We start from the raw sequence: 24,791 nt of genomic DNA on the forward strand, positions 1-24,791 counted from the left end.
TGATACTGAAATTCCTTTTGGTACTAACAAGCCTACCAAGATGGCGAAGGTGTTTCCCTTGCCCAAATGTTTTGGTAATAAAATTAAAGAGGAATGGGGTCGTCCAAAACGAACCCCTGGTATTTCCAAACGCATTGCTAGGCGTTATCCGTTTGAGGAATCTCTCCTTATAAAATGGACAGTACCACCATTGGTGGATTCACCGATTTCCAGACTAAATAAATCTACTGTTATCCCGTTGGAGGACGCTCCGTCCTTTAGGGATCCGGTGGATCGTAAGGTGGAAGCGGTATCCCGCTCCGTATTTACCCTGATAGGGTCAGCATTTAGGCCAGTGGTTGCCATTGGTTTAGTTTCACAAACTTTGACAGAATGGACCAAGTTGTTACGCCGTGACCTAGAGGGGAGAAGTATCCCCCCGGCAATATCAGATTTGCTGGAGAAGATGATACAAGGGTTACAGTTCGTCTGTGACGCCGCTCTGGACGCCACTCCATTGTTGGGGCGTGCATCGTTTTCAGCAGTGGTCCTCAGACGTGTGTTGTGGTTAAAGTGCTGGTTGGCGGATCAAGGTTCCAAAAAAGCTTTGGCTAATCTCCCCTTTCAAGGGAATCGCCTGTTTGAGGCCACCCTGGATGAGATTATCAAGGATCTCACTGGGGGCAAGAGCACTTTTTTGCCACAGACTGCTAAGGATAAAGGACCTCGTAACAGACGAGGACCTTCCTTTTCCGCTCATAAAAAGTTCTTTCGTTCCGCTGGGGCGGGCGATAAGGCGAAGCCCTCCAAAGCCCCTTCAGGGGGTTTCAAAGGGCGCTGGTCGGGTAAACAAAAGTCTGGCTCAGCCAAACCTGAAGATAAGACCAATACAGCCTGAAGGTGCGCCCCCCCCATCTCTGGGGTGGGGGGACGTCTTCACCGGTTTCCGGATCCATGGCTTTCCAGAATCCAGGACAAATGGGTTTGCGAGGTCATACGGTCAGGATACAAGATCGAGTTTCGATCACTTCCACCGGTGCGATTCTTCCCTTCCAATATTCGACTATCCCCGGATCGCTTAAAAGCTTTGCGGGGGGCAGTAATAGACTTGATGCAGCAAGGAGTGGTAGTTCCCGTTCCTTGGACAGAACGTTTTCAGGGGTTCTATTCTAATCTGTTCACAATACCCAGGAAAGAGGGCAAGGTGCGTCCAATTCTGGACTTAAGGGCACTCAATCATTTTGTCCAGGTACAAAAATTCAAAATGGAGTCCATGCGCACAGTAGTGGCCTCCCTGCGTCAGGGGGATTTTCTGGCGTCCATAGACATCAAAGATGCCTATCTTCATATTCCCATCTTTGCAGGACATCAGCGTTTTCTTCGCTTTTCCATAGGAGAGAACCATTATCAGTTTGCGGCGTTACCCTTTGGTCTCGCCACTGCAAATCACAAAGGTGTTTGCCCCAGTTTTGGCGCTGTTGCGACAGCAGGGCATATCGGTTCTAGGTTACCTAGACGATCTTCTTCTTTATGCGCAGTCTCTGCAGGCTCTGTTGCTAAACTTGGAGATCACTATGATCTCCCTGCAAGAGTTCGGGTGGCTGGTGAACCTGCAGAAGTCATATCTGGTTCCCACCAGGAGGCTGGACTATCTGGGCCTAACTTTAGACACATCCTTGGCAAAAGTGTTTCTCCCGGCGGAGAAACTCCAGAAGATTCAGTCAATGATTCAGTTGTTACTGTCCGTCAACTGGCCTTCCCTTCGGACTTGCATGAGGGTCCTGGGACTGATGGTGGCCTCCTTCGAGGCAGTACCATTTGCCCAGTCCCATACCCGAATCCTTCAAAAGGAGATTCTTCTCAAATGGAACCGGAATCCCGATTCCCTGGACAATCGGATCCGACTGAGCGAACGGACCAGGGAATCTCTGGTCTGGTGGCTTCGGTCTCCGATGCTCAGCCAGGGGAAGTCATTTCTCCTGATCTACTGGACGATTGTCACCACGGATGCCAGTCTATCCGGATGGGGAGGAATTCTCGGAAGATTATCTGCTCAGGGGCTTGGGTCCCTGGAAGAATCCAGGTTACCGATAAATGTGTTGAAACTGAGAGCGATCAGACTTTGTCTGATTCACTGGACCGAGCAGCTCCAGGGCAGCCCGGTTCGGATCCAGTCGGACAATGCCACGGCCGTGGCTTACGTCAATCACCAAGGGGGCACCAAGAGTGCTCTGGTGGCCATAGAAGTGGCCAGCATTCTTCATTGGGCGGAATGGTTTGTTCCAGCTCTCTGCGGTATTCATTCCGGGGGTGGAAAATTGGCAGGCAGATTATCTCAGCCGTCAGATTCTGGATCAAGGGGAATGGTCTCTTCATCCAGAAATATTTCACCAACTGTGCCTTCGTTGGGGCACCCCGGATGTGGATCTGTTGGCATCTCGGCTCAACAGGAAGGTGCAGAGGTTTGTAGCTCGCTCCCGCAATCCTCTAGCAGACACGCTGGTCGCCCCGTGGGGGCAGTATCAGCTACTGTATGCCTTCCCTCCTCTCAAGTTGCTGCCGAAACTTCTTCGCAGGATAGAGGTGGAGGGAATTCCAGTCATCCTGGTGGCTCCGGATTGGCCCTGTCGGGCTTGGTACGCCGACCTGGTCAGACTGATCGCGGACGTCCTGTGGCGACTTCCTCTCAGGGAGGACCTGCTGTTTCAGGGACCGATCTTCCATCCTGCTTTACGATCGCTGGCTTTAACGGCCTGGCTGTTGAGACCCAGGTGCTGAAGGACAAGGGTTTGTCCGCTTCAGTCATTCCTACTCTAATTAAAGCATGGAAAGCGACTTCCAGAAAAGTCTATCATCGCACATGGAAGTCTTATATTGCGTGGTGTGAATCCCTTGGATTTCCTTCACGTGCCTATTCGGTAACCCGAATCTTGGCTTTTCTGCAACAGGGGGTTGAGCAGAAGCTGGCCTTGAGTACTATCAAGGGTCAGGTTTCAGCGTTAGCAATCTTCTTTCAGAAGCCTTTGGCTACTCATTCCTTGGTGCGGAATTTCATCCAGGGGGTGCGGCACCTGGCTCCGCCAGTGCGCGCGCCCTTACCGCCCTGGGATCTTAATTTGGTGTTGTCGGTTCTTCAGAAACCTCCCTTTGAAGATATTAGGGAGATTCCCTTGCTTACTTTATCCCAGAAGGTGGCCTTCTTGGTGGCTATCACTTCTGCACGCAGGGTGTCAGAACTGGCTGCATTATCCTGTCGTTCCCCATATCTGGTGGTTCATAGGGATAAGGTGGTTCTTCGTCCGAATCCATCCTTTCTTCCTAAAGTGGTTTCAGAGTTTCATCTGAATGAAGATATTGTATTACCTTCCCTGTGTCCTAAGCCCAGCCATCATCGGGAGTTTGCATTACACTCCTTGGATGTGGTTCGGGCGATCAGGGGATACCTGAAGACTACGGACTCGTTTCGTAAAACGGATTCACTTTTTGTGATCACGGATGGCCCCAAAAAGGGGTTGCCTGCATCTGCCGCGACTATCTCCAAATGGATCAGACAGACGGTGGTACAGGCTTATTCTATTAAGGGTCGGAATCCTCCGTTCCCTGTTAAGGCGCACTCCACTCGGGCGCTTAGTGCTTCCTGGGCCTTCCGCCATCAGGCGTCAGTGGTTCAGGTTTGCAAGGCGGCTACCTGGTCGTCGGTTCATACCTTTACAAAATTTTATAAAGTTGATGTGATGGCATCGGCGGATGCCTCTTTTGGCCGCAAGGTTCTGCAGGCCGCAATTTGAGGAGACCGTTGGTCTACCTCGAGGGTTTTTTTCTGTTGGGTTTTCAGTTGAGTCTCATCCTTTTGTCTGATGAGCCTTTAAGACTTCTAGTCGGCACCGGTTGGGCCTTCTGGATTTGAATTTTGATTTCTGTTATCCCACCCCTCATTTGTGGTACTGCTTTGGGACGTCCCAATTTGATATTAATCAAGAGGACTGCGTCTGTCAATGAGCGACAGAGAAAAATGGATTTTTGTAAGATCTTACCGTAAAATCCTTTTCTCTTAAGCTCATTGACAGACGCAGTACCCGCCCCTCTATCTTGAGTTGGGTTGGGTTAAATTCTCTGACACTGCTTTGTGACATAACTGACATCCTGTAGCAGAGAGAGAGAGGATATACCCTCTGGGACTGCCCCTAAGGTGTGGCTAGAACATTTTCTTCTGCCTAGTGTCCTACTCCTGTAGAGGGCAGTATAAACCAATTTGATATTAATCAAAAGGACTGCGTCTGTCAATGAGCTTAAGAGAAAAGGATTTTACGGTAAGATCTTACAAAAATCCATTTTTTCAACCAGTGTGCCTTCAAGTGTCTTCAGGGGTGCCTTGCGGAGTGATAAAAGCCTTCCTATTAGTCACACAAAGCCACCAGTTTTCATTGTGCATCATTACAGCCTTCCAGCTGCCAGTGTCCTAACAACCAATGATGTCATTGTTTGATCAGGAGGACATCGGGCACCTGCCTCTCTCCTTAAGCACCAGGGTTACATTAGCTGAGTGAGGGAGAGAAACCGAGGGAAAAGAGAAACATTGGAATACTAATCAGTATCAGTGTGAAAAGATGTATTTGCTTTGGAAGAATAAATCATCGCTAATGTAGGGTGTCCTATGCATGTGGATGTTGCTACATTATTAAAGTTTTTTTAAATTCTAGAATAGGGTGCCTGTGTGAAATTCTAAAGGGTGACTTGACTGAAAAAAGGTTGAGAAACACTGGTCTATAACACCATGAATGGGGTGCTCAAAAGAGTTAAGGGGTAGAGCTCAGTATTTTAATGTTAGTACTGGGTTCAGTATTGGGGGCTCAGGACAGTAATGGTGGGACTGAGGTCAGTAATGGAGGGGGGGGGGGGTTATGAAGAGGTGAGAGCTATGTGTGTGATGGGGATTTGTGAACATTGGTGAGAGGGCAATCTGCATACTAATGAGTTTTCCCATATAGCCAGTTTTTATTGTCATTCTTTCTGGCCAGCCTTTAACCCTGACAGAGTTATGTCAGGGCTATTGGTTGGCTGGCTCTGCTGAAAGTTAGGATTAGGGGGGGTTAGGGGTCGCACATTACTTGCCTTGCCCTGGGACCAAGAAAACTATGCTTCCTTAAATGAAAAAAAAAAAGAAAAACTGCCTCCTAACTTGTTTAGCAGGCCCTTTGATTGAAAGCAAATTTATCAAGCCCTGACATACTGTATATTCCTGGGTTTAGATACACTTTTTAAAAGCTATTTTCTATTAGGCCCATAGCTGAAATGTAAAGATTGATCTGATTAGTTTCTTCCAGAGTTACACAACAACAGTGAAATAATGTTGGCTAAATAGGCATGTAGGCACATGACCACTACATTTTAACTGCAACGTTTGTGATTACATAATGGCTTTTGATTAAAAAGATGCAATGTTTGTATGGAAATATGTGTTGTCATGTAGTGGCAGTGCAGTGGTCAGAGACAAATGAGAAGAGGACAGGTGAGAGAATTAGTGGTGTAGTTTATTAATCAATCTGTGAAATCTGACTTTAAATGACTCTCTTGTGTTTTCAGAACAAATATTGTGAACAGTGCTGACAGCATGCTACTGCACAGCTTTGATCTGCCTAAAGTAATCGGCCTTGAATTCTCTCCAAAGAACACAATCCTGGCAACATGGCAGATCTACACAAGTAAGTAAATGTCAGCACGACCAATATTGGTAAATAATGTCACTGGAGACACAAAGTGACTCTGAGCTCATCTGACCTTATTTACAAAAAAAAAAAAAAATGTAAAGGGAATAATCTATATTGCCCATGGAAACTCTAGCTGTTCTTTTTCTAGTGAAGACAGAAAATCCTTTGCCTTTAAGCGGCAATTCCAGACAAGCAAGAAATGGTAAACCTTATTCTGCAAATTTTGCCATTATGCTAAATTTAGAAAATCTGTTAATTTTTTTTATAATCTTCACAATGTCCCTAACTGCCAGATTGAGCAGAGTTAAAGATAAGACTGCAACCTCCTGGCATGGATTCCATACTGTGGATTCCTCCCACAGAACTATATATATTGCTTCTTAATTTGTTGCCTGGAGATAGCACTAAAGAAGGATCCAAGGTGTGAATATTTTTTGAATTATTAGACTACAGGACGGGTAGGTTTTATCCCCTGTATTTGTTTTAAGAATTAGTTTGGCTTTTTTTAAATTGTATGTAAACTACCAATTTAAATAGCATTATACCCTTTTTAGTTTAGCAGATTGAGCCCAATAAGCACTCTCCAGGAAATAATTTGTTACATTTCTTACCCCAGCCCTTGTTTACAATGTTCAGTGCTGTTGGCTCCTGCTTTCTCAGTACTGCTTCTCTAAACATCTGGTCTTCACAGGAAAGAGATAAGGAGTGACCCCTTTCAATGCAGAGTGACCACAGCGTGCCCCCTTTCAATGCAGAGTGACCACAGCGTGCCCCCTTTCAATGCAGAGTGACCACAGTGTAACGTGCCCCCTTTCAATGCAGAGTGACCACAGTGTAACGTGCCCCCTTTCAATGCAGAGTGACCACAGCGTGCCGTGCCCCCTTTCAATGCAGAGTGACCAGCGTGCCGTGCCCCCATTCAATGCAGAGTGACCAGCGTGCCGTGCCCCCATTCAATGCAGAGTGACCAGCGTGCCGTGCCCCCATTCAATGCAGAGAGACCAGCGTGCCGTGCCCCCTTCAATGCAGAGAGACCAGTCAGTGCACTTACCTGCAGCGGCGGCTTCTCCTCAGTCCCCCGCGTCTCTTCGAGTCCTCCCACCTCCACCTCCACCTTGGCCAATGGCATGGGTTTGTTTTTCGGCCAATCAGGAAGCGGGTTGGCCGGGAGGAGGATCCGTGTGACATTAGCGAATTTTCATTCGCTATTGTCACACAAATGGGTGGGCTAGGGTGCAGTGCTCTGCGCCCCGGGTCCACCCTTTTCTGAAGCCTATTGGAGCCTCTAAGTCATTACTATTGGGTATTGACTTCCGCTCTGCAGCAGTAGCTAGGCATAAGACTTAGTCAAAAAGAACAAAGGCATTTGCATATACAGTGCTTTGCGAAAGTATTCGGCCCCCTTGAACTTTTCGACCTTTTCTCACATTTCAGACTTCAAACATAAAGATATAAAACTGTAATTTTTTGTGAAGAATCAACAACAAGTGGGACACAATCATGAAGTGGAACGAAATTTATTGGATATTTTAAACTTTTTTAACAAATAAAAAACTGAAAAATTTGGGCGTGCAAAATTATTCAGTCCCCTTAAGTTAATACTTTGTAGCGCCCCCTTTTGCTGCGATTACAGCTGTAAGTCGCTTGGGGTATGTCTCTATCAGTTTTGCACATCGAGATACTGAAATTTTTGCCCATTCCTCCTTGCAAAACAGCTCAAGCTCGGTGAGGTTGGATGGAGAGCGTTTGTGAACAGCAGTTTTCAGTTCTTTCCACAGATTCTCGATTGGATTCAGGTCTGGACTTTGACTTGGCCATTCTAACACCTGGATATGTTTATTTGTGAACCATTCCATTGTAGATTTTGCTTTATGTTTTGGATCATTGTCTTGTTGGAAGACAAATCTCTATCCCAGTCTCGGGTCTTTTGCAGACTCCATCAGGTTTTCTTCCAAAATGGTCCTGTATTTGGCTCTATCCATCTTCCCATCAATTTTAACCATCTTTCCTGTCCCTGCTGAAGAAAAGCAGGCCCAAACCATGATGCTGCCACAACCATGTTTGACAGTGGGGGTGGTGTGTTCAGGGTGATGAGCTGTGTTTCTTTTACGCCAAACATAACGTTTTGCATTGTTGCCAAAAAGTTCGATTTTGGTTTCATCTGACCAGAGCACCTTCTTCCACATGTTTGGTGTGTCTCCCAGGTGACTTGTGGCAAACTTTAAACAACACTTTTTATGGATATCTTGAAGAAATGGCTTTCTTCTTGCCACTCTTCCATAAAGGCCAGATTTGTGCAGTATACGACTGATTGTTGTCCTATGGACAGAGTCTCCCACCTCCGCTGTAGATCTCTGCAGTTCATCCAGAGTGATCATGGGCCTCTTGGCTGCATCTCTGATCAGTCTTCTCCTTTGTATGAGCTGAAAGTTTAGAGGGACGGCCAGGTCTTTGTAGATTTGCAGTGGTCTGATACTCCTTCCATTTTAATATTATCGCTTGCACAGTGCTCCTTGGGATGTTTAAAGCTTGGGAAATCTTTTTGTATCCAAATCCTGCTTTAAACTTCTCCACAACAGTATCTCGGACCTGCCTGGTGTGTTCCTTGTTCTTCATGATGATCTTTGCGCTTTAAACAGACCTCTGAGACTATCACAGTGCAGGTGCATTTATACGGAGATTTGATTACACACAGGTGGATTCTATTTATCATCATTAGTTATTTAGGTCAACATTGGATCATTCAGAGATCCTCACTGAACTTCTGGAGAGAGTTTGCTGCACTGAAAGTAAAGGGGCTGAATAATTTTGCATGGCCAATTTTTAAGTTTTTTTATTTGTTAACAAAGTTTGAAATCTCCAATAAATTTCGTTCCACTTCATGATTGTGTCCCACTTGTTGTTGATTCTTCACAAAAAAAGATACAGTTTTATATCTTTATGTTTGAAGCCTGAAATGTGGCAAAAGGTCGCAAAGTTCAAGGGGGCCGAATACTTTTGAAAAGCACTGTACACACCCATGGGGGCGGTCCCACTAGGTCAATACCCCCCTGCAGTGACCACTCCCAACTCAGTTTCTTTCTGCCTAGCGTCAGGAGTAGTTAGGCTTCCCTGTGCTGGGGCTACAGTCTCAGCCTATCTAATCTTTTTTTTATTTGATTTTCCGCATATTTTTTATTGTTTTATTTATATAGAGGCAGCTGGTGCTCAAAATTTTTTTTTGGGGGGGGGGGGGGGGCGCAAACAGAAAAATGTAATAGGCATTGCTTTGTGGCAAAAAACGCTGTAAAAAATTGCGTGACTTTGAGGTCACAAAAGTGTGAAAGGGGCCTTCAGTAATCAAAGTATACTGTGCCCCCTTTCAATGCAGAGTGACCACAGCGTGCCCCCTTTCAATGCAGAGTGACCATAGCGTGCCCCCTTTCAATGCAGAGTGACCACAGCATGCCCCCTTTCAATGCAGAGTGACCACAGCGTGCCCCCTTTCAATGCAGAGTGACCACAGCGTGCCCCCTTTCAATGCAGAGTGACCAGCGTGCCGTGCCCCCTTTCACTGCAGAGTGACCAGCGTGCCCCCTTTCACTGCAGAGTGACCAGCGCGCCGTGCCCCCTTTCAATGCAGAGTGACCAGCGCGCCGTGCCCCCTTTCAATGCAGAGTGACCAGCGCGCCGTGCCCCCTTTCAATGCAGAGTGACCAGCGCGCCGTGCCCCCTTTCAATGCAGAGTGACCAGCGCGCCGTGCCCCCTTTCAATGCAGAGTGACCAGCGCGCCGAGCCCCCTTTCAATGCAGAGTGACCAGCGCGCCGAGCCCCCTTTCAATGCAGAGTGACCAGCGCGCCGTGCCCCCTTTCAATGCAGAGTGACCAGCGCGCCGTGCCCCCTTTCAATGCAGAGTGACCAGCGCGCCGTGCCCCCTTTCAATGCAGAGTGACCAGCGCGCCGTGCCCCCTTTCAATGCAGAGTGACCAGCGCGCCGTGCCCCCTTTCAATGCAGAGTGACCAGCGCGCCGTGCCCCCTTTCAATGCAGAGTGACCAGCGCGCCGTGCCCCCTTTCAATGCAGAGTGACCAGCGCGCCGTGCCCCCTTTCAATGCAGAGTGACCAGCGCGCCGTGCCCCCTTTCAATGCAGAGTGACCAGCGCGCCGTGCCCCCTTTCAATGCAGAGTGACCAGCGCGCCGTGCCCCCTTTCAATGCAGAGTGACCAGCGCGCCGTGCCCCCTTTCAATGCAGAGTGACCAGCGCGCCGTGCCCCCATTCAATGCAGAGTGACCAGCGCGCCGTGCCCCCATTCAATGCAGAGAGACCAGTCAGTGCACTTACCTGCAGCGGGGGCTTCTCCTCAGTCCCCCGTGTCTCTTCGAGTCCTCCCACCTCCACCTTGGCCAATGGCATGGGTTTGCCTTTCGGCCAATCAGGAAGCGGGTTGGCCGGGAGGAGGATCCGTGTGACATTAGCGAATTTTCATTCGCTATTGTCACACAAATGGATGGGCTAGGGTGCACTGCTCTGCGCCCCGGGTCCACCCTTTTCTGAAGCCTATTGGAGCCTCTGGCTCTAATTAGGTGATTCAAAAAAAAAAAAAAACCAATATGAATGATACATCCGGGCCGGCGGGCCGGGTTCAGGACCCTGGCGGGCCGCAGTTTGAGGACCCCTGCTTTAAAGTATAACTAAAGGTCAAACTAGCCTTATTCAACTAGCTGATAGACCTTGGAATGTCAAAAGCAAACTTATTTGTGGGCCATTTATTTATAAGCCAGGCTCTACCTTTACTAAGAGTTTAACTTAAAGTATAACTAAAGGCAAAACATTTTTCTGGCGCTTGGCAGCAGACAATAGAGCTCCGCCTCGACTCCTCCCTCACGACTGGTGAATAGCATAAAAGAAAGACAAAACCCCTTCCCCAGCATTCTCTTTTTTTTTTTTTTTTCCCTTTAAACCTTGTGACTGGTGAAGAGTAGTAGCAGCATCTCCCTACCACTGCCAAAGTGCAGCCTCTCCCATGCGCAGTCCTTGTTGTTGAGCCGCTAAAAAGATGGGGAGCCACTTCTGTGGATCTTTCAGGGTTTGCAGTGTTTCCTCATAGGAGCGCAGTCTGCCGGTTTTTTGCTTGGTGAATGATGGCGGTTTGTACAGTGGAGTGGGATCATGGCCTTTCATGCCTTTTTTTTTTTTTCATGTATTTTTTATGGTTTCTATCTTCCTCTTTTATCCAGAAGCTGTGGTCTTGTCTAGGAGTAGTCTGGCTCCATTAGCATGGAGTCTATGCCGAATCACCTCTGCTCGCTTGACCTGGTGCTGCCATTTTCCTAAATTCCTGACAGGTGCGTGCGCAGGCGTGTGTCGCATGTGCCTATGTGCATGCGTGGCACATCCGCTGTCCGGTTTCTGCATATGCACAGTGCGCGATTTTATGCACGACCGGGAAACAGTCTGGTGCTTTGGCGCCAGATGTGCTGCCCCCCCGGGCTGGCTGGCGTGTGGGTTCTGGAGTGGCACATGCGCGATGTGGCTTTGGGGGAATTGGCCATGTATGCATACGTGATCAGTGCCTGGGGCTTGACGGCCATCTTTTAGCAGGAAAATGTTATTCTCTTTTAAGTATTTTTTTCCCGTAGTGAGGTGGTCACTAATTTTTTTTTTTTTTATTTTCCTGCCTACCCTTTTGGTTTAAATTCTGGCTCCTAGGGTTGGCTATTGCTGTCAGCCCAGGTCAGCCTTACCCTGCAGGTCACTTGTCTGGATTTCTTCCATGAGTACTGCACCCCGATGGGGGGGGGGGGGTTCAATCCATCTTCCCTTTTGAAAGGTCTAGCTCTTTTTTTGCGCTTACAGCAGATCCTCCTGCCCGATCTGCCATGAACCATTCACCTCACGGTCAAGATCCTTAAATTTCCAATAGGTATGGGATCCCACCTTTGCATAGTTATTGAAAAGTGTGCACTGGACAGTTGATAATGGAATTATTTCTTGTTCCAGCCCTGTTTGCTCTGAAAGGACCAGAAAATCCTCTAGGCATCATGACAACCTCTGTGATTACAGCCCGGAGCATGGGCATATTCTTCACGGCACAAGTCACCTGAGAGGTCGAGGTCACAAAGACATTACCGTTCTCCCTCTCCTCCCACTCATTTAGCGAAAAACAAAAGCTGGGCTTGTGCTGCTTCACTTCCCGATAAGCTGGTGTGTAAGAACTGTTTCAGAGACCATGTGACTGACCGCAAACTTGAAAGTCAGCAGGTCGCGGATCTGCTTAGTGAAACTATGAAAGACTCTTTTTCCGAGTTAGCAGCAATGCTTTCTGGTCAATCTGCAATGCAATCGAGACAGCTCTACGCAAGGATCTCCAAAGCATGACTTAAAGTCTTGGGTGGCCGATTTAGCATATAAACAGAACTGGTGCAAGATCTTATTTGATGGAAAAGCTCTAATTGGAGAAAGACTTGACAAGGCTATCTCCAGAGTGACAGGGGGCAGGTCTGGCTTCCTCTCCCAGGATAGAAGATTGTGAAGATGGAGAATTTACTCATCAAAATTCTGGCAATCAAGAGACTTTAGGCAGTCCCGACAGAGTATAGATACCAGGAAATCTTGGAAGGGCACCCAGCCCTCTTTCTTGGGCGCCAGAAATAATAAGGTTCTTTTTGCCCCCCAAGAGGGGACAAAGTCCTTTTGACGCGAGGTTGGCCTTGACACTCCCGATGGTAGCCAGGCTAAAACATTTTGTGCCAGTCAGGACAATCAGATGTCAAGACCCTTGGGTCCTATCAACAATCTGATATGGGCTTTTCTGGACTTTCTCTCATCAGCCTCCTCAAAGATCCTTCAAGAGAAAAGAAATTCCAGCCTCCCTGCAAAAAGCACTTGCATTGATGCAGTTTGTAATGTGACTTCAGCTCTTGGGGGCAGCCACTCCAGTCCCCTTCTCAGAAAAATACACGGGTTTCTATTTCACACTGTTCCTTGTGCAAAAGAGAAATCAACTTACCATGTGAGTTAGTTCTCATCTGTATATTGCCATGGAGACACCCGGAAAACAGAAAATTGTATAATAAATAGTCGTAATTTTCCTTTCCTGGTGCCTATCCATGGCAGCATACACTCCCTCCCTCAGTATTCTATATTACAGAGAATGCTGGGGGAGGGGTTATGTTTTTCTTTTAGGCTATTCACTAGTCCAGAGGGAGGGGTCGAGGTGGAGCTCTATCATCTGTATGCTGCCATGGATAGGTAACAGGATATGGTAAGTATGATACAATTTTCTGTTTTTTCCCCCTGTGTTGGATAGAGTGGATAGGGTTTACAACACCTGTCAGTCTTTAGTGCTGTCTGTGCCCCCCGTTAAGGTGATTTACCCTCTCTATTTGTCCCATTTTTACCATTATCCTTGAAAGTGATAAAAAAAAAAATAAAATCCCAAATTTTTGGGTTGTCACCAGAAAAGTAATAGAGGGAAAATCTTCAGATGTGAACACTAGTTCTAGTGGCCTAAGTGTCCCCAAGGGATTTGCAGGGATTTCCTCAGGTTCAGGTTATGGCACAGGAATTGAAGGGAAATCTCTGGCAATGGGACACAGATGGCGAAAAAAAAAAAAAAAAATCCTACAGGGGTTATAACCCTTCTTTACTCTATCCAAAATGAAAAATGAAAAAAAAAAAGTTTGCCTGTAGTTCTACTTTAAACAGGAACCTAATCAAGGTTTAATAAATAAAAAAACTTCCATACTCAGTAAGTGATTAAAAGCGGCTGCTGACAGTGCTTAAAAACTGAAGATTTATTGTCATTTTAATTTCTTTTTTGCTCCCTTTTTATTTATTTTTTTAACAAAACACATTCAGTGCCTGAAGATACTACAAAGGATAGTGGCCAAATTCTTCTCTAGCACGGTACATTTATCCTTTGCCAAAAATTCCAGGTTTCAAATTGTTAGTCAATCAGTTTACTCCACGTGATTAAAGACCTCACACAGAGGTTTTAGGACCTTGCAGGGCTTGTTTACCAAGGTTTAGATTCCTTGTTTGTTCTTACGTAAGGGACAAGCTGCGTCTGCTGCGTCTGCTGCGACCATTTCCAGATGGATCAGGCAGACTGTGGTGTAGGCCTATTCAATTAAGGGTCGGGTTCCTCCTTTCCCTGTTAAGGCACATTCTACGAGGGTGCTCAGTGCCTCCTGGGCCTTCCGTCATCAGGCGTCAGTGGTTCAGGTGTGCAAAGCAGCCACCTAGGCGTCTGTACACACGTTCACTAAGACTTACAAAGTGGATTTTTTTGCATCTGCGGATGCTGCTTTTGGCCGCAAGGTTTTGCGGGCCGTGATGGCAGAGACTTCTGCCTCTTGAGGGTGTTTCTTTTCTGGTAGAGGAGCTCCTTGGTTACCTGGCAGGAAAAAAAGTCTGACTACACCTATAGGCAGTCCCAGGGGGTATACTCCCCTCTCTGCTATAGGTACTAAGTTTTTCTTTTTCTGTCTAGTCAGGAGTAAGGACCTAGTTCCTTGCTTGGATCTCTGGTCCTGGCAATCTTTTTTTCTTTTTAGTTAGATTTTCTCTCCTTTTTTTTTTTTTCCTGTGAGATCTACAATCGGCCGTGACATAGCCCCACCTGACGGGGGCTGGCCTGTGTGTTAAACACCTCGCGAGGTCTTATAAGGCCGGTTCTCGGCCTGAGTCAGTGTTCCTCAGGCCGACAGCCCCTCATTTCGATGGCAAGGGGTTCTGTCTAGAACGGTGCCTGCCTGGTTCCTGGAATGGTGAGTAGCTCTCCTCCCTCTCCCCCTGAAGGGTTTTGGGGTGGATGTGGGCCTCTCCATTGGATGGTCATACCCCTGGGTCCCCCTCCTTCCCGTCAGGCACCCCCGTCATCTGTTCCCCCATTCTCCCTTGCTTATGCTGAGGTTGTATGGGTGGTGGGGGCATGGCGCTATGCTGGCGATAGGGGCAGGGGGCTAAGCTGCTGGCGACCGGACAATCGACTGCCAGGGCCCCCCCCGTCAATTTCTGTGTCTGTCCTTGAGGCCTAGGGATCTCTTCTTGGTCCCTGTGAGCCTCCGGGTGCCGCCATTTGTTGTAGCCTTGTGCGGCAATGCACGGCGGCCATGTTTTGTTTAGCCCAGCGGCCATTTTGCTTTGGTTTGCCATGAAAACAGCGGCGGCCATGTTTGTGGACCCTTCTGGGCAGCGTTTTTGGTGGTGGGAGCCCCCCTCATCCCCTGGCGCTGACTCCTTTCATATCTTGTTAGCCGCTTGTGTAGAGCACATTCTCCTGGTGGCTGCGGTGCCTGGTCAGTCTGGTGGGGTCCTCTCCCACTCTACTGAGGATCGATTGGTGCTCTGTGACTTGCAACCAGGTGGTGCTGCCAGAGCTGTGGGGGCTGTCCCTTAGCAGTGTTTTACACATTTTTTTGGGGTCCCCCTGGTTACTCGTGGAGTCTTTGGAGCACATCTCCCCACCTGATTCCCTCTCTGAGTCTGCAGGGCACTCTAGGTCCCAACCATCCATCGATGCACTGACGGATGTCCTGGAGTCCTTTGTGTCCGGGGTGGAGGTGGCTTTTGAGTGGCAGGCTGGCAAGCAGGCTTTGCTAGGCAATACCCCTATGAGGAGTGGACTGTTCCACTGGTGGTGGACCCTCTGGTTTCCAGATTAAACAAGGCAACCATGATTCCGGTTGATAATTCATTAGCTGCAAGTACTCCATTGCAAGTACAACATTTTAGGTACAGTGAATGAGATATTGCAGGAGACTGAAGAGATACTGAAAGAGATTGGCTTGGAGTTTGCAACCAACTCATCTGTGTTTCTTTTTGCTGACCATTGCTTGAGAAGAGGAAAGGAATTTGGTCAGGTGTCTGCTATTGTGCATTTGCTAATGAGACTAGCCCATTAAGGTGCTACAATTGTTGCTGGGGGAGGGGCTGTGAAGGAGTGTGTGTATATATAGAGAAATACTCATTAGCTGGTCTAATTCATTAGCTGCAAGTACTCCATTGCAAGTACAACATTTTAAGTACAGTGAATGAGATATTGCAGGAGACTGAAGAGATACTGAAAGAGATTGGCTTGGAGTCAGGAGGTAGGCTGGAAGGTGGAAAAAAGAAAAAAAAAAGGTAAGATTTGTTTGACTTAAATTTACAAATTTTCTTATTTTTTTTTTTTTCTCTCCTCTTTAAAATGGCAGACTTGGTTCAGTGCAGGAATTGTTTTGCATTTATTTCATGTTCCACTCTTTGGAGATTCGGATGCTGTCAGATCTGTAGACAATTCTCCTTACTGCAGCAGGAAATTGCATTTTTGAAATCAGAGATATTTAAATTATCTGTTAAACAAACTCCAGCTGGGACTGCTGCAATGCCACTGCCACAGAGGACCCCCAGAAATGGCTGATGGGTTACTGTAGGTTCAGGAAGACTTAGAGGGGTGGATAGAAGACATGTCCCACAGTCGGTGGTTCTCCAAAATTCATTTGCAGCACTCTCAGATTGTAAGGACAACATGGATATGGACTCAAGCACAGAGGGTGAGAAAAGATCGACTCCTATGTCTAATGTATGCAAGACTGCAGCCAAGGACAAAAAAGATAAAGTGAAGTCTCAAAGGAAGCAGCTGTTGCTGGGTAATTCAATCATAAGAAGTGTGGAGCTTAAAGAAAATGGTTTTGTGAGATGTCTCCCTGGTGCTACTGCTAGACGAGATAGAAGACGTATTATTAATATTGTTAAGCAAGCAAAGCAGGAAGGGGACGTGGATGTTCTTGTCCATCTAGGGACAAATGACCTGGCTTGCAATGAAGTGTCAGAGGTGAAAAAATCTTTTATCACACTTGGAAATGACGTACAGGATTTTGCATCCACCATTTCATTTTCTGAAGTTCTGCCTGTGCATAATGTTCAGAATGATAGGCAGAGGCGCATAAAGGAGTTCAACATATGGCTTAGTAAATGGTGTCAAGAGCAAGGATTTGGCTTTGTTTCTCATGATAGCTCTACTTGGAATAGAAAGGAACTGTACAAAAAAGATGGTTTGCATCTTTCTCTCAAAGGAACAAATGTACTTAGTGAACAACTCCAAGAATTTGCGAAAGAGTATTTAAACTAGGAAGGGGGGGCAAAAGAGTGGAATTACAAGAGTCCAATTGCCCCCCGAAACAATGCCAGAACAGGTCAGAAGCACAGAGGTTAAGAAATGATAAGCTCAGAGTCCTGTCTACAAATGCTCGCAGTTTAGGTAAAAAAATCAATGAACTTGGGTCAATTATGGCATCTGAGAATGTAGATTTAGTGGCTGTTACGGAGACATGGTTTAATGAAAGAAATTACTGGGACATAACCATACCAGGGTACTCTTTATACAGAAGAGACAGAGAAGGCAAGAAAGGAGGAGGAGTGGCCCTGTATGTGAAAGATAGCATTAAATCTAACCTAATACAAGTTGGTGAAGCCAACATAGAGTCAGTTTGGGTTACGTTGCAGTTTGCTAATCATGCAGTAACTCGTGTAGGTGTGATATATAGACCACCTGGTCAAGTCAAAGAACTAGATGATCTACTAGTTGAAGAAATAGCTAAAATGACAATGAAAGGAGAAGTTAGCATTATGGGAGATTTCAATCTTCCAGATATAAACTGGAAAACCAAAATAGCAAGTTCTACCAGGAGTACAGATATTCTAAATTCCCTACTGGGGTTGTCTCTGCAACAAGTGGTTGAGGAGCCAACCCGGAGGGAGGCCATTTTGGATCTGGTATTCACAAATGGGGATTCGGTATATGATGTCACTGTAGGCGAAACCTTGGGATCCAGTGATCACCAGTCAGTGTGGTTTAATATAAGAACTGTGAAAGAGTCACACCACACAAAAACAAAAGTTTTAGATTTTAGAAAAACAGACTTTTCAAAAATGAAATTAGTCATAAATGAGTCCTTATCAGACTGGTACGGATTACATGGAGTCCAGGAGAAATGGGACTACTTAAAAGGTGCATTATTGAAGGCAACAGAAAATTGCATTAGACTTGTCAGTAAAAGCAAAAAAAGGAAGAGACCACTGTGGTACTCAGCAGAAGTGGCCCAAATCATTAAAAATAAAAAGCTAGCATTTTGTAATTATAAAAAAAACCCAGAGCAATGAAGATAAGGAAATCTACAAGATTAGGCAGAAAGAGGCCAAGCAAGTTATAAGAACTTCTAAAGCGCAGGCAGAAGAAAAACTAGCTCAGTCTATGAAAAAGGGGGATAAGACATTCTTCAGATATATAAATGAAAAAAGGAAATTAAAACAAGGAATAACTAAATTAAAAACAAAGGACGGAAGGTATGTAGAAGAGAATAAAGGGCTAGCCGACTGCCTTAATGAATACTTCTGTTCAGTTTTTACAGAAGAAAAAGGAGAAGGACCTCCACTTGAAAGGATGACTAATGAATCGTTTGATGCATGTGTCTTTACAGAGGAAGACGTTCTAAGATTGCTGTCTAAAGTGAAGACAAATAAGTCACAGGGTCCTGATGAGATACACCCAAAATTATTAAAAGAGCTTAGTGGTGAGCTGGCAAAACCATTAACAGATTTATTTAACCAATCATTAGTAACAGGAGTCGTCCCGGAAGATTGGAAATTGGCAAATGTCGTGCCCATTCACAAGAAAGGTAGTAGGGAGGAATCGAGCAACTATAGACCAGTGAGTCTGACATCAATAGTAGGCAAATTAATGGAAACCCTATTAAAGGATAGGATTGTGGAACATCTTAAATCCCATGGATTGCAAGATGAAAAACAACATGGGTTTACTTCAGGGAGATCATGTCAAACAAATCTTCTAGATTTTTTTGACTGGGTGACTAAAATAATAGACGGTGGAGGTGCAGTAGACATTGCATATCTAGATTTTAGTAAGGCTTTTGACACTGTCCCACATAGAAGACTTATCAATAAACTGCAGTCATTGAGCATGGACTCCCATATTGTTGAGTGGATTAGGCAGTGGCTGAGTGACAGACAACAGAGGTTTGTAGTCAATGGAGAACATTCAGAACAAGGTCATGTTACCAGTGGGGTACCTCAGGGATCTGTACTGGGACCAATTTTGTTTAATATCTTCATAAGTGATATTGCAAAAGGCCTCGATGGTAAGGTTTGTCTTTTTGCTGATGACACAAAGATATGTAACAGGGTTGATGTTCCTGGAGGGAAACGCCAAATGGAAAAGGATTTAGGAAAACTAGAAGAATGGTCAGAACTCTGGCAACTGAAATTTAATGTGGATAAGTGCAAGATAATGCACCTGGGACGTAAAAACCCAAGGGCAGAATATAGAATATTTGACACATTCCTGACCTCAGTATCTGAGGAAAGGGATTTAGGAGTAATTATTTCAGAAGACTTAAAGGTGGGAAGACAATGTAATAGAGCAGCACGAAATGCCAGCAGAATGCTTGGATGTATAGGGAGAGGTATAAGCAGTAGAAAGAGAGAAGTGCTTATGCCGCTGTACAGAACACTGGTGAGACCTCACTTGGAGTATTGTGCGCAGTACTGGAGGCCATATCTCCAGAAGGATATAGATACTCTAGAGAGAGTTCAGAGAAGAGCTACTAAACTAGTACATGGATTGCAGGAAAAAACTTACCAGGAAAGGTTAAAGGACCTTAACATGTATAGCTTGGAAGAAAGAAGAGACAGAGGGGATATGATAGAAACTTTTAAATACATAAAGGGAATCAACTCGGTAAAGGAGGAGAGCATATTTAAAAGAAGAAAAACTACCACAAGAGGACACAGTTTTAAATTAGAGGGGCAAAGGTTTAAAAGTAATATGAGGAAGTATTACTTTACTGAGAGAGTAGTGGATGCATGGAATAACCTTCCTGCAGAAGTGGTAGCTGCAAATACAGTGAAGGAGTTTAAGCATGCATGGGATAGGCATAAGGCTATCCTTCATATAAGATAGGGCCAGGGACTATTCATAGGATTCAGATATATTGGGCAGACTAGATGGGCCAAATGGTTCTTATCTGCCGACACATTCTATGTTTCTATGTTTCGTGGCACGGTCACGAGATCCTTAGGGCGGACGACACAGACGCGCTAGTGGTCCCATGGGGTCAGTATCGTCTGATTTACTCCTTTCCTCCTCTCAAGCTTCTGCCAAGACTTCTACGCAGGATGGAGGCAGAAGGAATTCCGGTCATCTTAGTGGCCTCGCCGGGCCTGGTACGCCGATCTGGTGCAGCTTGTCGCCGACGTTCCTTGGAAGCTTCCTCTCAGGAAGGATCTGCTGTCCCAAGGGCCAATCTTCCATCCTGCTTTACAGTCGCTGGCTTTGACGGCTTGGTTGTTGAAAGCCAGGTGCTGAAGGATAGAGGTTTGTCTGAATCGGGGATTCCAACCATGTTAAAAGCTAGGAAATCTACTTCTAGGAAGATCTACCATTGTACGTGGAAGACGTACATCGCGTGGTGTGAGTCTCTTAAGTTTCATCCTCGCTCCTTCTTGGTAGCTTGGATCTTGACCTTCCTTGAACAGAAATTGGCCTTGAGTACCATCAAGGGCTAGGTGTTGGCTTTGGCGGTCTTCTTCCAATGACCATTGGCCACATACTCCTGGTGTTTACCGTTCTTCAGGGTGTTCGACATTTGTTTCCTCTAGTGCGGTCTCTGTTGCTGCCTTGGGACCTCAATTTGGTGCTTTCGGTCCTCCAGAAGCCTCCTTTTGAGAGTCTTCAGGAGATTCCCTTGCTTACGCTGTCTCAGAAGGTGGCTTTTTTGGTGGCTATCACCTCTGCGTGTAGGGCGTCGGAACTGGCTGCGTTATCCTGTCGTTCACCTTACCTGGTGATTCAGAGAGATAAGGTGGTTCTTCGCCCCTGTCCGTCGTTCCTTCCAAAGGTTGTCTCTGATTTCCATTTGAATGAAGACGTTGTGTTGCCTTCCCTGTGTCCCAGGCCAAAACATCCTTAGGAAATTGCCTTGCATGCCTTGGATGTGGTTCGGGCAATTGGGGTGTACCTGGCTGCTACGGAGTCTTTTTTGGAAGTCAGACTCACTATTTCTGCTTATGGATGGGCCTCAGGGTTGACCGCTTCCTCTGCGACCATTTCCAGATGGATCAGACAGACGGCGATTCAGGCCTATTCAATCAAGGGTCAGGTTCCTCCTTTCCCTGTCAAAGCGCACTCTACTCGGGCCCTCAGTGTCTCCTGGGCCTTCTGTCATCAGACGTCGGTGATGCAGGCTTGCAAAGCGGCCACCTGGTAGTCGGTGTACACTTTCACAAAGTTCTATAATGTGGATGTGTTGGCATCTGCGGATGCTTCTTTTGGCCGCAAGGTTTTGCAGGCTGCTGTTTAACGGACCTGGTTATCTTTGAAGGTGTATTGTTTTTTGTCAGGTGGGCTCCAGTTGTTTTAGTTGAGCTCCTGTTGCCTGGTTGGCTACTGTTTATCAAAAAAGCAAGCGGATTTCCAGTCACTACTTACCAACCAGCCAGCGACCAACCAAATGAACCTGTCTAACGGTATGTGTTAATAGCAACAGGGGTTTAGTTGCACACATTTGCAAATACATGCGTAAGCTGCAGGCCACGGCAAGGCACCCTGATATCGGCAGACCCTAACTCTACATTAAAAGAGTCTCCACAGTGAGAGCACATCTATTCTGATGGATAGATGGAGGACAGGTGACTGGAGGGAGCCCACCCCTCCTTAAAGGCCGCAGGGTCACACTGAACACCCAGCACATTGCACAATGGCAGCAAAGGTGTCAGTGCGTTGCCTGACCAATATAAACGATATTGCAAAAAGTGGTCACCTCCCCCACCTACTACTGTTTAGCCTTGGGAATTTTTTGCTGTTCCCACCCCTTAATGTTTAACACTGCTTTGGGACGTCCCAATAGTTAAGAAGATCAGGAGCTGTGTCCGTCAATGAGCGAAAGACAAAATGGGACTTTTGTCTTACCGTAAAATCCATTTCTCTGATGATCATTAACTGACACAACACCCACCCCTCTGTTGAGTTGTATTTTCTTCTGACACTGCTTGTAACAAAACTGAGTATACATAGCAGAGAGGGGGAGTATACCCCCCTGGGACTGCCCATGAACATAGCCAGACTTTTTTTCTGCCTAGTTTCCTACTCTTGTAGGGGGCAGTTATAACCCAATGGTTAAGAAGATCAGGAGCTATGTCTGTCAGTGAACATCAGAGAAATAGATTTTTTGGTAATACAAAAATTCCATTATCTGCCTTTACAGCAGCTGCCTCTAAAGTTTTCTATTTGTGGATGAGCCAATACACTAAAATATTCAAATATCCACCATTCACCTAACCCAGTCTTTTTAAACCAGGGTGCCTTGAGGCTTCTTCAGGGGTGCCTTGGCAAAATGCCTAAAAATGTATAAAACATTTTTTACAAGGCAGAAGGTGGATAAAGCCTGCTTTTTAGTTACACAAGGCCATGGGTTTTCATTATGCACCATTACGACTTTCTAGACACTGACATCCTAACAACCAGAGATGTCATCAGTTGATAAGGAGAATGTTACATAGTTACATAGTTAGTGAGGTTGAAAAAAGACATCAGTCCATCCAGTTCAACCTATGATGTGTGTGTGTGTGTGTGTTTGCTTTTAACCATACATTGTATACCCCTGTATGTTGTGGTCTCTAAGGTGCCCATCTAATAGTTTTTTGAAACTATCAATACTCCCTGCTGATACGACTGCTTGTGGAAGAGAATTCCACATCCTTACCGCTCTTACAGTGAAGAACCCCTTACGCACTTTAAGGTTAAACCGCCTTTCCTCTAGTTTTAGTGAGTGGCCACGTGTCTTATTGTATTTCCTTTCTCTGAATAGTTTGTTCCTTATGCTAGGGTCGCCAGTACAGTATTTGTACATTGATATCATATCCCCCCTCAATCGTCTCTTCTCCAGAGAGAATAGGTTCAGTGCTTGTAGTCTTTCCTCATAGCTGATGCCCTCCATTCCCCTAATTATTTTTGTTGCCCTTCTCTGGACTCTTTCCAGTTCCAGCACATCCTTCCTGAGGACCGGTGCCCAGAACTGGACAGCATACTCCAGATTTGGCCGGACCAGAGTCTTGTAGAGCGGGAGAATAATCTCTTTATTTCTGGAGTGAATCCCCTTTTTTATACATCCCAGTATTCTGTTGGCATTGCTTGCAGCGGCTTGGCATTGCATGTCACTGCCAAGCCTGTTGTCTACCAGTACCCCCAAGTCCTTTTCCATCCTAGACTCACCCAGAGGTTCCCCCCTAGTGAGTAGCTTGCTTTCTGGTTTCTGGCCCCCAAGTGCATTACTTTACATTTTTCAACATTAAACCTCATCTGCCATGTAGTTGCCCTCCCCGTTATTTTGTTCAGGTCCGCTTGTAAGGTTTCCACATCCTGCATAGAAGATATTGGCAAGCCTAGTTTAGTATCATCTGCAAATACTGAGATTGTACTAGATATCCCCTCCTCTAAATAATTTATGAATAAATTAAACAGGATTAGTCCCAGGACAGAACCCTGGGGGACCCCACTTTCCACACCCGCCCAATCCGACTACTCCCCATTAATCATCACCCTCTGGACTCTCCCCTGGAGCCAGTTCTCTATCCAGGTACTCACCTTATGGTCCACACCTACCTTCCTTAGTTTGTACAGTAAGCGTTTGTGGGGAACGGTGTCAAAGGCCTTTGCAAAGTCCAGATACACCACATCCACAGGCTTTCCTTTATCTAGGTGGCAGCTCACTTCATCGTAGAAGGTTAAATGTCTGTCACCTCCATAGCTTCCTTGTTTGACCTTCCTCTGCCTCTCTCCCTCAGCACTGGGGTGACATTACCTGACTGATGGAGAGAAATTGGGGGAGAAGAGAAACCTTGGAATACTAGTCAGTACCAGTGTGCAAAAGTGTAATTTGCTTTGTAAGAAACAATTACCTCTAACATTGGGTGTCCTATGTATGGATGTTACTGCATTTAGTAAAAATATTAGAATAGTTTTATTACATTTTAGAATGGGGTGCCTTGAGACTGTCCAAAACTTTAAAGGGTGCTTTGACTGAAATAAGATTGAGAAACACTGACTAAACCTCAATGTTCACATGGAACCAAAGAACGTTTGATTTTCCCCCATGTGCATAAAAACTAATAATTTATACATTGTGCAAAAAATGCCTAAAACTATTGAGAGAATTCCAGGTAATTCATACATAATAATTGTACATGCATTTTTGCTTTACAAATGGTGATGCAATTTTTTTTTTTTATAAATAGACCCCTTAGTGATGTATATATCTATGCTTCTTAACATTTACTCTGTTTTTTCCTATAAAAGCTGGGAAGGATGGCACAGCAGGTGTTCCTAACCTGCAACTGTATGACCTGAAAAACGGAAAGTGTGTGAAATCCTTCATCCAGAAAAAGATGCAGAATTGGTAAGTTTCTGGCCAAGAAATATGGAAAAGTTTAGGCTGCATAACAGTCCATATAATCAATATATCTTTTACTTTGAAGAAGAAAACGTTGTTTTAATTAACATCTTTAGAACCATTAACCTTTTAACATTGTTATTGTTGCCTTCACAAACACTTGAAAATATCAGAGAATTTACCAGATTCAGTGTTGTTTTTACTGGGCGTCCTGCTTTGCTGCTGTTGGTGTCCTCCCAGCAAGACCTCCTTAGTGAGAACTCTGTAGAGCCTGCTCTCACTCCCTCTCCTGGTTGGTGGTCTCAGCTACTCTGTGAGCCCAGGTAAATGGGATGGAAAGCAGAAGGAGAATAGTTAACTGCCAATTCTCAATCTAAAGACTGAATAAATCTGGAACCATTTAGCTGAGCACTATAGGGTTCAGGGCTGAAGAGTACCTGTCATCCCAATTGTGATTTGTAATTTAGTAAAAAGAAAAAACATGCATGAACAAGAAAACATTTAAACAACTGAGACCCCCCCCACGTATATGCATTTAGGGCACGTATACTTACACAAACACCTATTGCATAAAAAAACATTAGACATCCTGATGCATGCCAGAGGAGTAAAAAGAAGAATTTTAGGGCCATCGTCTGGGTTATACAAAAAATATATACGAATTGTATATAT

General features: G+C 45.6%; 1 protein-coding gene across 1 annotated transcript in view; it reads left to right on the forward strand.

The window, feature by feature from the left end:
- The window catches only part of EIF2A (eukaryotic translation initiation factor 2A), a 138,280-nt gene that overhangs the window by 28,860 nt on the left and 84,629 nt on the right, over positions 1–24,791 (forward strand). Inside the window, exons 4-5 of the mRNA XM_082248882.1 lie at positions 5,563–5,681; positions 24,026–24,125. Coding sequence (XP_082105008.1) covers positions 5,563–5,681; positions 24,026–24,125 — 219 coding nt within the window. The remainder of the gene's footprint in view (positions 1–5,562; positions 5,682–24,025; positions 24,126–24,791) is intronic.

This window comes from Pelophylax lessonae, assembly GCF_965119305.1.
Source record: "Pelophylax lessonae genome assembly, chromosome: 3".
Taxonomy (NCBI): Eukaryota; Metazoa; Chordata; class Amphibia; order Anura; family Ranidae; genus Pelophylax; species Pelophylax lessonae.